The sequence below is a fragment of the Pongo abelii genome, chromosome 2 (assembly GCF_028885655.2).
Source record: "Pongo abelii isolate AG06213 chromosome 2, NHGRI_mPonAbe1-v2.0_pri, whole genome shotgun sequence".
In the NCBI taxonomy this organism is placed as follows: domain Eukaryota; kingdom Metazoa; phylum Chordata; class Mammalia; order Primates; family Hominidae; genus Pongo; species Pongo abelii.
Genome location: NC_085928.1, coordinates 158,570,911 through 158,587,463, shown reverse-complemented (window position 1 = coordinate 158,587,463; position 16,553 = coordinate 158,570,911). Strand labels below are relative to the sequence as shown.

The 16,553-nt window shown below is 42.4% G+C and overlaps 1 protein-coding gene across 1 annotated transcript in view; it reads right to left on the bottom strand.

The window, feature by feature from the left end:
• The window catches only part of GYG1 (glycogenin 1), a 36,532-nt gene extending 22,934 nt beyond the window's left edge, over nt 1-13,598 (bottom strand). The window contains exons 1-4 of the mRNA XM_024244546.3: nt 13,343-13,598; nt 10,704-10,839; nt 8,501-8,675; nt 8,068-8,230 (exon numbers count right to left, since the gene is read on the bottom strand). Coding sequence (XP_024100314.1) covers nt 8,068-8,230; nt 8,501-8,675; nt 10,704-10,839; nt 13,343-13,349 — 481 coding nt within the window. The 5' untranslated portion in view covers nt 13,350-13,598. The remainder of the gene's footprint in view (nt 1-8,067; nt 8,231-8,500; nt 8,676-10,703; nt 10,840-13,342) is intronic.
• Nucleotides 13,599-16,553: the final 2,955 nt, after the last annotated feature.

Below are 16,553 nucleotides of genomic sequence, written 5' to 3'. Positions count from 1 at the left end.
GTCAGAGCTGCTGATCCCTCAAAGTCCCTGGCTGGCTGCCTTTGGCCACAAAAGGCCGTTTCTGTTTACCCTCAGGTACCCTACAAACATCATCAGCCCATCAGCTGTGTGCCACAGGGAGGCTGGGAAGCACTGGTTGTACAGAAAACAAGCAGGGAGGAGAAAAGGCACTGAAGCAGAACTGGCGAATCAACGGTGCCTGTTAAATTGGCAAATCCTGAAACACTCAACAAGAACCTTAGCTCCAGAGGGGACAACAAAGGTCATAAAACTTCCAGGGCCACTGACCTCATTATGTGACTACAAAGGTTTATCACTTAGTCCAAAATTGTGAATTAAAAATAAATTAAATGCCATGTAGAAGTCCATAGCTGAATTTTTAAATTCAGCAGTCTAGAAATCTTAACCACCTTTTCCCAAATGCACAGTTCAACATTTTAAGGTCAGGCAAATGTTTTAATGTCATCAGAAAAATCTATGTATGGTGTTACCAATATCCTCTCTTTAGAAAAATCTTTAAATGACAGGACAGTTCAAAGCAGAATACAAATCTAGGCACATCTGTATTAGAAAACATACAAGGATGCCCTAAAGACTGCTGAATTTCCATAACAAAAACCCTACAACTTTTGTCCCATACATTTTAGTTAGACTTCCAGAGGCCGCTTTATCTAATCTGACAGGTTAAGATAATTTTAATCTCACTCATCTCAGAGCCAGCAAACATGATTAGCAGGCATCACTAGCAGCTGTGATCCGGTACGCCAGGGCGTGGTAACACAGGTGAGAGACAGGGAGAAAGGAAATGGAACAAGGGGCACATCGCATCTGTTTTGCGAACAAAAGCAAGTATCTCATTCTGAATCATCCTTCCACCCGGCTGCCCAAATGCTATGTAATCACCTTGCAACTACAGACTTGGTACTTTCTAGGTCTTTTGAGCAGGGTCACATACCTGGTAACCATGGACGCATTTATCAGAAACTGGGCCTATTTGTTTCCTAAGACAGAAACAAGAGTTAAGTGGTGTCTTTTTAAATCTGTGCATTTGTTCAATGCTTGTGTACTCTGCGTGCTCTTCCACAGTTTGCTGGCAGCTGGCTTGTCTACTGTGGATAACAGGGCAGTGAGTTAATTCTGGTTTAGACATGAGCCCCAGCATCTCAGCCAAAGGAATGTTCCCCCTATAATAGTGCTCCTCAAACTGTGGCCTGGGTTCCAGCAGCATGGGCATTACCTGGGAGCTTGACAGAAATGCAAACTGTTGAGCCCCACCCCAGACCTACAGAATCAGAAGCCACATTTTAATCCCTAGGGAATTTGTCTGCATATTAAAATTTGAGAAGTACTAGAGTCTTTTGAAGAACGACTTCTTTATTATAACAAAGGATAATAACAACTCTTAAAAATGTCATTTCTATAAAAAATGTCTAACATTTTATAAATTTGGTATTCACATAATAGGAAGATTCAGATAGGTTCCAACTCTCAGATACTTCAAAATCCAAAAGGGGACAGATAGGCAAAGTAAATAAAGTAAAAGTCCAGGCATGGTGACTCACATCTGTAATCCCAGCACTTTGGGAGGCCATGGTGGGTGAATCACCTGAGCTCAGGAGTTCAAGATCAGCCTGGTCAACATAGTGAAACCCCATTTCTACTAAAAACACAAAAATTAGCTGGGCATGGTGGCAGGCACCTGTAATCCCAGTTACTCGGGAGGCTGAGGCAGGAGAATCACTTGAACCCAGGAGGCAGAGGTTGCAGTGAGCCAAGATCGCACCATTGCACTCCAGCCTGGGCAACAACAGTGAAACCCCATCTCAAAAAAATAAAATAAAATAAAATATAGTAAAATATGCTTTATACTATAATTGAGCTAGAGACAAGGACTGACATGAACACGTGACTCACTTCTATCTATCTATTTATTATTTATTTATGGAGACAGAGTCTCGCTCTGTCACCTAGGCTGGAGTGCAGTGGCGCGACCTCAGCTCATTGCCTCTGCTTCCAGGGTTCAAGTGATTCTCCCACCTCAGCCTCTCAAGAAACTGGGACTACAGGCACGTGCCACCACACCCGGCTAATTTTTGCATTTTTAGTAGAGAGGGGGTTTAACCATTTTGGCCAGGCTGGTCTGGAACTCCTGACCTCAAGTGATCCACCTGCCTCGGCCTCCTAAAGTGTTGGGATTACAGGTGTGAGCCACTGTGCCTGGACACTTCTTTTTAAAACTAACTTCCTACAAAATGCTTGGCAGATATAATCATTACTGCCTATAGTGAGCATGCTAAGGATTAATAAATTACAGCTTATGAAAGCCCAGCTCTTGGGGATATTTTTATGAGATTTACTGAGGATCATTAGATTAACCGGAGGTGGCTTATGGAAATCCAGGCACTTGGAGCTTGGGCCCCAGCATCACTGCATCTCACTGGCCTCAACCCATTTAAGCCAAGAATAACTGATTTATTTTACTACTTCATGTTATAGCTTTTGTTTTTCACTACTTTGTTAAAAGATTATTAAGTATCAAGCTATTAATTATTACACACTTGCAAGGAAACATTTATTCTTGGCTTAAATGTCAGTTTCTCAGTCTAAGGCAGGTCCTCCTAGTCTGGATTCTTAGTACTCTGAACTTACTATAATCATGATTACATAACTGTGTATTAGTTGCTAAATGTCTGTAAGGTCTCAGAATATAAACTTTATAGAGGCAGGAATAAAATCTGTATTATTTACCAGTCTATTTTTGCCCCTTAAATTTAGGATTTTGCCCAGATTAGAAATTAAAATGATGTTTGAAATAATGAATGGACCTACTACAGAAATATAGGTGAGAGTAACCCTTCCAAGAATACATCTAGACTCCATAAAACAATGCAAGACGGTGAACTGTGCTGCTGATTTTAAATGACTAAGTATTTTTAGGTATTTTGGATCAGAGGGGAGGAATAGTAGCAATAGAGATAGAAGACTTGAGCCTCCATTCCTTCATTTGTAAAATGAGGAAATATACCAGCTGCTCTGTCTACTCAGAGAAATTACTTAATTAATCTGTCATAAAGCCAAGGTAATAGGGATCTTCCTCCATCCCGTATTATTCCTCAGGATACATACTCAAGAATGCTGCCATATGAGAGAATTGGGAATGGAAAAACCACCCACCACCCCCACCCCCCCCAACCCCCACACCACACCACCCCCTCAACCAGAGTTGAGAAGGACCCTGGTTCAGACCTGACTTTGCCTCAGCTCAGAGACACCAGGCAAGCTGCTGCCCTGAACTGTAACAATGCAGGTCCCCGGTGCTAGCTGGATAGCAGGCTCTCAATGAATATTTGTTATATGAATGGATGTATGAATGCCTACCTCACAGGACTGTTGAGAAATAAGTGAAAAGGTAGGTAAAATGACCAGCATAAGAGCCTGCACACATATAACACGTTAGTCCCTTCCTCCTCCTCTATTTCTCACAGGGTTCATGATCTCTGACAGTTACAAAGCTGGAGACAGGTGGCTAAGTTAAAAAAGTATATTCACGGGTACAGTGAGATAACAATAGCTCTTAAAAAAACTTATGTGTGCTCATTAATTTTGCCATTACATGATATGGCTTTTGCTTTTCCTCAAGATACTTATTATCCAAACTATCAATAAAATGACATAAATGCAAGAGAACATAGTCATTTCCAAAACAACTGATAAATACTAGAACAGGCAGCCTAGTGCGTGGGTGGCTAGGGGAAGTCACCATGGGAAGATAACTGTCCGGGCTGACCTATCAAGTCAGGGAACCAAGTGAAGCACACCAAAATCTTTGAGCTCATTTGGTTTGGACAAGTACTATCTTGAAATATCTCAGTCCTTCATTCTTTTTTTGGGCAGGTCCAACATGAAGCCTAATTAACTACAAAGATTTTAAAACCTAGCTCTGGGGTCAATTTTACACTTTAATAGAATATAGCACCAAATCATTTCTGTGAAACATTATTTTAAAATATTACTGTACTCTGCTTATGGGACTCAATTACCACTTAGAATTTGGAACACACAAATATAATGACCTCAAAGCGGATCCTGGACTCTACTTAAATAAATCATACCTAATATTCTGCTACTAATTTATTCTCTCCTATGTTTTCTTCTTTCTAGAAATTCAACTACAGACCAAAATTCCAGTACACCAATCAAAAGTTTAGGATATTTACATTGCAGTAATCAAAATGAGTATAAGATGTTGTTTAAGGATATTCCAAATTACAAAATACGAATTCCTCTGACTTAGGTTTTTGAAACTAACACATACAGACAAAATAGACAACAATTTTTAAGCACTTAACTCTTCAACTATACAAGCATTCTTAAGACACACTAGTCACAGGGGAAAAGAAAATAAACCTCAACTTGCATTCAGGTTGATTTCTTCAGAGTCAAGTTCATCAGCCTCATTTCACCGGTGTGGCAGAAGCAAAACTGCTGATTAGAACCTACAATATAATGACCTCTCTTCCCCTCTTACTGCTAACATGCCCAGAAGTTAACCTTATCTTGCCACATCCTATACAATACTAGTGTATCACTATTTCGCAACAGCTATTGTTCAACTTTTCGGGAAATATGTAATTATAGTGATGAAGTAAGTGCCAAGACAGTTTGAAAATACAACAGTATAGAAGCTTGACTCTTCATTATGGAAAATGAGACACCAGCCATGAATTAGGTTATGTAGTCACCAGTTCTAAAATCTAACAGTATATAATTTTAGGAAGAAAGAGGAGTCCAGGTACCTAGTATGGTTTGCCATATTAGGATTATTCTCTCGGCCAGAGTCACAGAATAGAGAGGTGGAGGGGCTGTGAATAGAGGGCTGGTGATTAGAAGAATGACAGCCACATTCTTTAGCATGAGAAGGGTTGCAAAAGCAGCTGCAAATGCTCAGCCATCAACAGCCTGTGTGGCTTGTCAGTGGACACCAGGCCCCACCAGTTTCTGCTGAACACAGGAAAGAGGTTAAAAGCATGACCTGCGAGATATTCACACTGAGATACAGTCATCTGTAAAACTGGTCTGAGCTGAAAATTCTGGGACTTAAAACTGACTATGGGGGTGGTGGAGGGAGAAACTATGGTTGTGAGAAGATGTGGGTAACTGTGAAAGGAACACCTGAAAATGTTCATCAGTGCCTACAGCACAACACCTAACCAAAATTATTTTTATATAATTCTTAATTTTTATATTTAAGACTATTTACTTTTACTATATTTATAATTTTTATATAATAACTTTGAAAACCAGAGGCAAAGGTTACTGCCATTAGACAAAGTCATTGTCCATAAAGAAATATTTTACTGCTATCAAGCATAAGTCCAACACATCTTTATGTCACATGGTTCACACATTGATTCAAGTGGATAGTAAACCCCTCCAGAGAGAAGCAGCCTCCCAAGGTACAGAGTGAGCTTTCTTTGCTAAGTAAAGCTTAACACGTATTTCAAGTGAACACAACCTTTGATTCGAGAACTGCTAATTTATTCTTCTGCTGAACTTAAACAACATATTGAGAACTATAAGTTCTCAGCTGCATAGATGACTTTTTACCTCTTTCAATTTCTATTAACAGAGAAGATTCAGTCCTTCACCACCAATGAGCCAGTAAATGGAATACCTCAGAGGACGGCCAGCACCTGGAAACCTGCTGCTGAATAATGAATTGTGCTAGAGGCACAGACAGAATCTCACGGTGGTTTCAGATTCTGGCTGAAAACGCAGAAAGTGCTTCCTAGTCGAGCACTTTGCACGCATCCAAGCTTCTTAACAAAGAATAGGTTAATTAATTAGTTTCATATTCTCAAATTATAACCTAGATAATTTACCACGGCACACTACTGTTTGGTATCCACAGTCTTACCTCTCAATAACATCTGACAGTTTTCTAGGTTAGAAATTGGATTCTTTTTACATGACTAAAATCATGTGGATTTCAGGCAGTCGGCAGGCCACAAGATATACTTTAGAATGTGATTCACTTAACTAAAGCTGAAAAGAGTTACACTGAATTTCTGGCAGGATTACACTTACTTCCTTCAAATTAGGAGAGGAGGTGAAGAAAGCTACACTCTGACGGGAAGGTTAAGACAAACAGTGGACTTCTGCTAAAAACACTCTCCTCTTCCTTTTATGCAAAGGTAACTGTTTCAGTATAAGCAGTAGAAATAAGGAATACATCTTTTGAACTTAAAGACTAATACAGCTTTCATTCCTTCTATGAAAGGAAAATAGCAGGAGCTAAAAACATGTCAGTAAAGCGAAGAAGTTTCATTCGGCCTTGACCACGGTGAACATTTAACACATTATTATTTTCTTATTTTAAGGTTGCTTAAAACAAGACTTCACTTCTTGTTAGATGCTGCCATACACTATCAGATACTCCTGCTCTGTTTTAGAGCATGTAGAGAGCAGAGTTTTGCAGCCTCGGCGCTACTGACATGCTGGGCTAGGTAATTCTTTGTTGGAGGAAATCGTCTTGTGCATTGTAGGATGTTTAGCATCCCAGACCTCCACTCATCAGATGCCCTTTGCACCCTCCCCCTTCAGTTGTAACAACCAAAAATGTCTCCAGACATTGCCAAATGTCCTTTGGGGGACAAAATCAGCCTTGTTTGAGAACTATTAGCTTACAGCATAAACAAGCTAAATAGTGAAATAAAACTGCGACTTAAATTTCCCTATTATTTTCAATTACATTTCATATAGCCACAATTCCCAAATCCTCAGCCAAATAATAAAAATAATTCAATTTCTGTGAATAGCAACAGTGAAAACCCAATCTCCGTTTTATGTATAATTTGAAATGTTTTAACTTCCAGTATCTTCACCTCAGCAATCTAACAAACTTATAGGTCTGATGTTTTCATTTTTAAAGTTTAATATTTTGATTTTTAATTTTCTAACTAATTAATGAAAATGAGTTCTGATATCTGCACCCAGGACTGAATCTTTCGTCAAATGAGAAAGGCTGTTTCTGCTATTTCTAAAAGATCTACTTACTGCAAATCTCAGATCTACTCTTGGAAAGGGGAGAGGAGGAAAGAAGCCCCCGCTGTGTCTCCAGCAGAGCTTAGGGCTCTGGCCCAACCCCATGTGAATAGCACACAGCACTGTGCCCTGCTACAATGTCACATATCTGATAGTGAGGCACTGCTGGGAGGGCTTCTAAGAGAATGTCCTTCTTCTTCTCTATTCTGGGTCTTTATTCAAAAGAACCATCAAAAATAATTTTTCAAAGAACTCCTTCTGCATATTAACTATTGGTTTTGTCCTGTGTGTTTTTGTTTTTAAAAACATGGCTTGTTATTTCAGAAATTGGCCTGAAACGAAAGCACAAATTCATTTGATCAACTTCTCCAAAAGATGTGAGGCCCTATATCACAGACAGAACCGTTATATAAATATAACTATAAATACATTTATATGTTATAGAAAATGGATGCTGACTTTGCCAATGTTCTACTTTTTGGCCCGCAGATACCACTCTGACACACAGCCTTATAGAGAATGAGAGTTTGGAAGCAAAGATTATTCACATAGACTTTCTATCTTCTTTTTTATGCCGCCTGAGAGAATGAGACCCAAATTATCAGGCTTATTCCTCAAGTTTCCATAGTGACAATGCTTGATCCTCCTGGAATGGCTGTCAAACTCTCCTGAGCTTACATTTACTTAGGTTTAAAGACAGATGTTAAAGTTTTTCAGTCTTTTAAATTTTTGAATAATCACCGTACATTTATCATACTCTAGATACAGGAAGACAACTTAAAGACAATCCTATAAAATTGCCTATCATAGTTTAGGTTAATCTTTCGCATCTATAGAAAAAGATGCATTTACACACACACACACACACAATATTTCCCAAAAGAGCACAACTTAAAATGCTTGCTCCATCTCTTATATCTTCCAGGCAGAATAAACCACAGCAATTACGTTCCTGAGAAGAGCAGCCCCTAGAAATTACTAATTATTAACAGCTTATCAGACATGAAGATAGCAAATACATACCATCAAAACTACCTTGCTCAGAAGCAAGATGCAACAGCTGATTATATGTTTCAACTGAAGGCTGATAAACGAAGACTCCGGAATTGAAGCAGTCAGGCCACCCTGGGTCTGGTGCTGCCGACAATTCTTCTCTCTCAAAAAGATCATCAATATTTGCTAGGACCTGATCAAAGGGAAGAAAGAGCATTACAGAAATGTTTTTGCTGCAGAATACCCTTCTTGAGTTCTTCCTATGTCATCCAACACAAAAGATGGTGACAGCTGTAAGGCAGCCTGGGCCTCCTCTCCTTCATCCCCTGACATATTTCATGACAGTGGTTCTATCTGAACTTTACCGTCAAGTCTTGACAGCATTCCTAAAATGCCTAACGGGTCTCCATTACCACATATATATATATATATCTTTCTTTTCTACCCTCAAAGCCACACTCACCAGAGTATCTGCATCCATGAATACACATTTTGAATACTGTGTAAGCGACCAGCAGTGGAGCTTTGTCAGCGTGACACCCAACTCTGGCCTCTTCATTAAGGTTAGATGAGCAGAATCGCCACTGTCCAAGACATCTACCATGATGACTTCATCAAAGACTGTCTCTAAAACTTTTCTGTCAAAATAAAATCCAAAATACCACACTTAGCATCTTTTCAGAATAAGTGACCTGTCTACTGTAAGACTGATGCTTTATTACCTTCTCCATCAATTACTAGAACAATGTATTGCTTTGGTAGAATATGTACCCTTAAATCTGTTCTAATTTTACTCCAGGACAAATTGCGTTTATTTGCATGTCCAGTTAACTTCACTAAAGTAGTAAGAACTGCTTATGGTGAGGATGAAATGCTCATCTTAAAACATTATTATAGAAGAAATTTTCTGGGTTTTTGTATTTTATTGTATCACTGAATAGCAGGCAGGTTGTGGAAATAGCTTGCAAAAATGTGTAAAGGGCTCCATTTATCAGGTTGCCATTTTGTAGAATCCAATATAACCATCATTTATTACATGCTGAGCACTCTGTTTAAGTATAACGAGATTCACTTTTATTTGTGAGGTACAATACTTCTCTATGCCCCAGATTAACTAAGGCTTTATTTTAGAAAGCTCTTTATGGTGGATCAGTAGGGTAGACTTGGGTAAGACACTAAATTGAGCACGGGTAAAAATGTATCATACTGAAAGTTTACAACAACATCAGAGATGCAGAACAAAACTGGTATTGTATTCTGTCTCCAAAGCTGTACAAAAATATGTTACAGTTCACACAGTAAACTTGATGTTTTTGAAGAGAAATGGTTAGGAAAATCACTGACCAAAATAAACTGATGGTGGTTACAGGAAATGCAAGACTAGATCTGGTTTCTTAGACATATCCTAATAGACTACAAATTAGGGAACACACATTAGGAGACAGCCTTTTTGGCATCTTCCTAAATTACCATTTAGGAACAAGGGTATTAGTGTGAAAGATATACATATGTATACAGAACGCCTACTTTTTAGAGACCCTTGGCCTGTGCTTATACTTTTTGGGAAAAAAATAAAAAGTCACAAAAAGGGCATTTTCAATTTCTTAGAGGGCCAGGAGACCAGAAAAATAAACACATCACAAAGTTACTAGTGTGCCCGGATATTTTTTAAGCTACTACTACAGACTAGGTAGCTCATTCAGATACTTCCATTTTCTGTTGTTGTTGTTTATTAAGACAGAGTCTCACTCTGTTGCCCAGGCTGGAGTGCAGTGGCACAATCTTGGCTCACTGCAACCTCCGCCTCCCGGGTTCAAGCGATTCTCCTGCCTCAGCCCCCAACCCCAAGTAGCTGGGATCACAGGCACGCGCCACCACGCCTAGCTAATTTTTGTATTTTTAGTAGAGACGAGGTTTTGCATTTTTAGTAGAGACGGGGTTTCGCCATGTTGGCCAGGCTGGTCTGGAACTCCTGACCTCGGGTGATCCAACTGCCTTGGCCTCCCACAGTGCTGAGATTACAGGCATGAGCCATCGCACCTGGCCCAAATACTTCAAAACTTAATTCCATCAGATCAAAGTGAACTAACCAATCACAAAGCAGTTTATACCCTTTAGTGTGTTTCCCTTAGTAAAACCTAGTTTGGAAAGCCCTTTGGTAAAGATTCTAGTGTATTATATTGTAAATAAAGATATTTAGCTTACAAATGTCAACTGGCAATGGATAAAATAACTACTTTTCTAAGTCACCTGAGAGTTTCCCTAGTTTGCAACATGAAACAATGTAGCCCCTGCTGCACCCTGGGAAAGGAATGTCCATGAATTGTGACTGTGTAAAGGTGCATGTAAGAAGGGAATGCCTGACACACTCCTTCAGATCACCCAGAGGAGATGGAGTGAAGGAAGATGACTCCTTCTTCCCCTCCTAGTTGGAACCAGAAAGTGTGGGCCAGCACACCACCTTCCAGAAGAGAACTGAGTTGGAATATCTCCCAAAAGCTAGGAGGAGGTTTCAAATCCAGCAATCCTGCACTCAGCATCTCTCATTTTTCTCTACCCGGTGCTCAACTCCTGAACAGAGCATGGCCTCAATGTCCAATGATGTCAGAAACAGGGAGAAGGATGTCAGAGCCCCTTGGATGCTGGGGTGGCAGCAAGGTCCTCACCTCATGGAGTCTGAGACCTGAGGGGTGGCGAGCACGACCAGCCTCCTGGTGGTCCTGTGCTGTTTCAGAGATGAGCCCAGGACCAGGGCACCTTTGGCGTAGGCATCGTTTGTGGTCAGTGTCACAAAGGCCTGATCTTAATACAAAGAAAAAAAAAAAACACTCATTACAGTATCTTATCTGGAGAAAGCCTTTTCCCCAGGAACCCATTCAAACAGTAATTCAGCAAAACCAGTTCCTCTAACATCAACTTTCTCTATGAATCAAGCTGTAGCCCCTTTGGGGAGAAAACCCCAAGTACCCATTTCAAGAATGGTTCAAGATCATAGCAGGCACATATGGCAACCTTCAAGAGGTTGATTAAGCTATAGAAATTAAATCCGACACGCTAAATTCTCAGACAAAACAATAACTTAATACCAAGAGTTTGAACTCCAGGCAACTAACAGATGGTAATGAAGAGATCAAGCAGCACATTTTCTGTTTCTTCTACAAGGTACTGTAGACAGTGTTTTCAGACAAGCACAAAACCAACCGTCAAACTCAATTCAGACAGTCTGAAAGCAGAGTCCATATTCTTCATTCTGGTGCTTATGTTTATGCCATGCCTTAGGCATGTATGTATGTATGTATGTGTGTATGTATTTTTTGAGACAGGGTCTCACTCTGCCACCCAGGCTGGAGTGGAGTGGTGTGATCATAGCTCACTGCAGCCTCGAACTCCAGGCATTTTATACATAACTGTTTCCTCAACCTGGAGCAAAAGCTCCCCTGCCCCAATATCCCTGAAAAATAACATTGAGTCTCTCCTCAAATATCAGCTCCTCAGAGAGGCCTTCCCTCCTTGATGCTTCTATCTAAATAGTGATCAATCACTGATAAATAGATTTGGAGATCACCCAAGAAGCCCTAACCAACCTGCCTGCTTTTCTTTGGAGAAGATGATGCAGGTCCATCCTGCACCCTGCCCCTCCCCCCGCCCAAACCAACAGACACGCACCCCAATCTCCAATAATCACTTAGTTGCCAAAAGAGAAGGTAAATACATGGATTTTTCTGCCTACTGAACAGTCCCCACCCTCCCAAGACCCCTAGCACAGGCTTCAAGATTTCTCCAGTCATTCCCTGGGACAATTCTGGGCCATGTTCCATCTCCAAGAAACATTAGCAAGTTGGTGGGCATCCAAATGCATAGGACACTTCAGATCCAGTTCTGGTAGGAGTCAGTTGCTTAACCAGCGAGTTGGGGCATTTTGTCATGAAGTCCTTCTCTTTCTGACATGGGTTTCCCTCATTCTCCCTTGCCTGTTTTCCAAGGTGGACGCTGGAAGCAGTGGAAATTCCACTGAGACGTGAGAGGAAGTTGTGGGTTGCCTAGTGGGCCAGCGCATCACTCGGCTGCTGACCGGAGAGCCATCTTCACACATTTTATTAGGACCTCTCCCACGGCAGGCCAACTACTAAGCTGTAGGAAGACCAGTTCCCCACCCCCGAAGGGCCACCAGCTTCCCAGTCACTCACACTCTAGGAAACTCTGAAAAGTAGCACCTGTCCCTTGACAGGCACATCAACATCCGCCTGTACTTGCTTCTATTATCTTCAGGTCATTATAACATGGGTAACATCGCAGTCAATCTGTACCAAAAATACTTAAGCTGGGCAAAATGAATGATCATCTAACTCAAATGAAGTCCAGGTTCCAGGCGATCATGGAGAAAAATGTAATAAGGTGAGCAGGATTCAAGGATTTCTGGAAGCAAGGATATGGATGATTTCCAAGATTAAATAAGGGATAGAACACAGGTTAGAACACCAGACTAGCCAACATTACAAATGACCAAGAAAGACCAATGACAGCTGGGTAGGAGTTTAATCTTCCTAAAGACGGCTGAACTCTGGGTTACACCTGCAATCTTTGTGGCAGTTCAACTGCTGTAATAACCCTGGCTATTAGCCTCAATGACACTGAAGGACCAGCTAACTCGGAGCTTCCCAGTGCTAGGGCTAACTCGTGGAATGGCCCGGACGCCTCGCAACAAGTGAAGCCAAAGCCGGCGCCCTCCCACCAGACGGGGCCCGCGCCCGGGGACGCTAGTCCGACTCCCGGCTTTCCGCAACCCAGCCCCAAAGGCCTAAAAATAGGCTCAGCGTGGCGGCCAAGGCGGGCGGCGGAGCCGGGCGGAGGCCGCAGTATCCCCGCCTCGGGGCCCCCGTTTCCTGGGGTTCCGGGCCGCCAGAGGCCGGGGCAGCTCCCCACGATGCCGCTGCGCCCCGGACTCCCGCCTGGACCCCCCAGGGGAACCGGCTCCCCACCCCCACACGGCCCCGCCGCAGCTGCTCCGCCCGCCGGCCCTTCGCCGTGAGAGCAAGAGGAAGGGCGAGGAGACGGAAGCAGGAACGAGGGCTCCGGCCGAGGGCCCGGGCTCTGCCCGGCTGCCCCATCCCTGCGCTCCGGGGGACGGCGGGGCGGCCGCTGACGCAGGCAGAAGCACGCCCGGCTGCGGCCAGCCAGCAACTTTGCGGCGGTTTCGTCCTGCCGGGAACACTCCGGGGCTGAGGGCGGAAAAGGAGAAGGGAGGCGGCGGCTAGGCAGGGAGCCGGGGTCCCGGGGCTGGCGGCGGCGGGCTGCGCGGCGGTACCTGTCATGGTGCTGCCGGGTGCGCAGGCGGCCGGGGCAGCCGCAGGTTGGTGGCTCAGAGAAGCCGGCACCAGAAGGGAGCGCGGCCAGCGAGGAGGCACCGCGGGGAACCGAGCGTCTGCCCGGTGCGCTCTTATAGCTGCCGTCACGTGGCCGCGCACGCTCTCGCTGCCGTCCGCATCCTCCCAGCTGCGCGGCCGGCAGGGGAGGTGGCCCGCGGGGCTCCGGGTCCCGCGTCTCCCTCGGCTCCTCCTCCCTCCCTCGGGGCTAGGCTGCGGCTGCGGCTCACCGGCGCCCCTGCTCCTACTTCCCCGGGGCGCCTACCCTTGTTAACCGCGCGCCCCCCTGTCCCCGCTAAACCAGGGAGTTTAAGGGGGACTTTGGGGCTGAGTGCGGCATCAAACTCCCCAAGAAGCCAAGGGTTAGGGAACCTTAAAAAACAAGCAAACAAACCCCAGATCACTCTAGTTAAAATCATGAGTCTGAACTGCTTGAATGAAACGTAAAATTTACTCTTTTTTTTCAGAACTTCGATCAGCCTCTATATTCCTTCGTGTACTCACAATGGTTTTGTAGCCTTAACCTAAAAAATATAGTGAATATTTGGTAAATGTTAAATTCTTGAAAAATATAGTGAATATTTGGTAAATGTTAAATTCTTGGAGCCATCTGCATCAATTAGGTATTTAAGTGCTTCATTTAATCTTTGTACCAACTCAGTGAGGTGTTACATATTCATTTTACAGACGAGGAGGAAACTGAGCTCAGAAAAGTTAAATTACTTTTCTTTTTTTTTTTTTCTTGTATTTTTAGTAGAGACAGAGTTTCACCATGTTGGCCAGCCTGGTCTGGAACTCCTGGCCTCAAGTGATCTGCCAGCCTTAGCCTCCCAAAGTGCTAACTTTTCTATAGTCATATAATATAAATGGAGAAAAGTAGGATTTAAACCCTGGCAGTTTGGTTACAGAATCAACCTTTCCACCCAGAAAGTTTTGGTGCCTCTTGTACACAGGGGCTCCAAAAAGGTTAGTAAATTATGGTAACTGTGGTTAGCTAATGTTTTGGCTAACCTGTTTCACAAATCTTGAAATGGTCAATTTGTCATTTTTCTAGGAAGTTGAGAAATACCTTTAATGTGATCACATCCTTCTCTGCTCCCCATCCCCAGTCCAAACACAGCACAAGCCTCGGGTAGTTCAGTTCTCTGCAAACTGAAAACTGAAATCGCTCGGTAAATGTTGAATGAGTACTGCAAAGCCATTTGGAAACCAATCAGGAAGTTGACATCAGTTCAAAAAGCAAAACAGATGCTTAAGAATAAGTGATTTATTTGCAAAGGTGGTACTGCTGTCCTCAAACCAGTTATATCACTGTTTCCTTGTGTGTGGGTGTGGATCTCCTACATCAGAATCACTTGGGGGCACTGGTTAAAGCGTAGATTTTTGGGCCTAAGCCCAGACCTCCTGAATCAGAATCTTAAGGGTAGGTTTATTTTGGTGGAAAATGATTTTGAAATCCATGCATTTTTTTTTATAATATGTATATTCTATGGACTTTTTGAAGTTGCGTCATATACTCTTGATATAACGAAATACTCTGTAGGCATAATCATTATATATTTTTAATATAAAAAGCTGTTCAAAATACATTATTTGAAGAAAAACAGGTTACAAAACAAACAAAAAGAATCTTAAGGGTAGAACCTTAAAATCAGTATTTTAAATATCACCTTCCAGGAGCCTCCCTTGGGTCCTTCCTAGTCTTGACCATGGCCTAGAGACCACTGATCACATGGGAGGCCCTCCCAGTTACTTGGCATTATGTGCTTCCATTGCAGGAAACAGAAAAGTGGAAAGGGCAATAGATGGGTTTCCACTTATTCAAAAGATATAGGCTTAGAAGAGTTGGAGCTCTTTAAGGAACACAAAGGCTATACTTTTGTATCTAAGTGGGGAGAGGGAAAACAAAGAGAGGTACTTCTCAGTCTGATTGCTCTTTTCCAGACTGAGAGGTGAACTTGGAAGAGTGAGATTTCCATCTTTCACCCAGAACCCTCCTGCCATCAGCTGACCCTTAACCATCTACTTCTTGCAGCCTACTATCTCAGGCTAGACTTAGCCAGGGATGTGGTGATGGGGCTGAAAGGGCAAAGCCAGGAGATAGAACTGGGGACAACCGGAAAAACAGAAAAGCTTCCCTTAGAACAAGCTCCTCTCTGCTGCAAATGCCAGGACGTTTAAGTAAAAGGAACGGTTACCACAGCTTCCCTTCCTGAGTTTCATGTATATTTACACAAGTAGAAAGTTTACAGCTTTTACCACTTTGAATCAAATAGGGACATTTTGAGGTTGCTACAATCTGTTCTTGTGCATTGTCTTAATATAGATCATAATGACCCCACTGCCTACTTTTCCTGAGGCTGCCCTGCAGTGAGCTTCAGTCTGGTGTGAGAGCAAGGCCTCTCAAACTTTAATGTGCACACAGATTGCCCAAGGATCTTATTAAAATGCGGATTCTGACTCAGTAGTTTGGGGGTGGGTCTCCCAGGTGATCCCCAGGCTATGGACCCACACTTTGAATAGTGAGGTGTTCAAACATTTTGGATTGTAAGGCCTTAGAGGTAGTGGATAAACGTGGTATAGTGAGGCAAGTGTTTCAGACTTTAGCTTGTTATTTTTTTTCTTGTGAAGCTTGAACTAGTAAAATTACTGAATCCTAAAAGAAAGATTTAAGTTAAAAAAGATGAGTTATACTCTACATCAGTAGGCATGACTATTAACCATTTAAACCTATGCTGAATTCATATATTTAGAATGGTCCAAAATTCATTTTAAATTGGCTTTGTAATGCATTATGTAATTTTTTTGGCAGGATACTTACCTTCCTAATTATGTTTTGTTTAAGATAATGCTGAAATCAGTTTGCATTCTTTTGAGCACACACACTAATTGATGTTGGGGGCAACTGACCTGGAAATATATTCCGGAGCAGAGGGCAACCTACTCTCCTGAGAATCAAACGGTTCCCACGGACGGTTCATGAAATACATATACCACATCTGGCCAGACACAGGAACTAACTAGTCAACTAACTTAAAATTTTGCCCTTAATTGATAACATACACAATCTGTACCTGGGATTGTTGTCAGTAATCACAAAATCAAGCAAAAGTTTGGTTTCAAGAAATAATATCCTTGGAGGCCCAAAGTAGT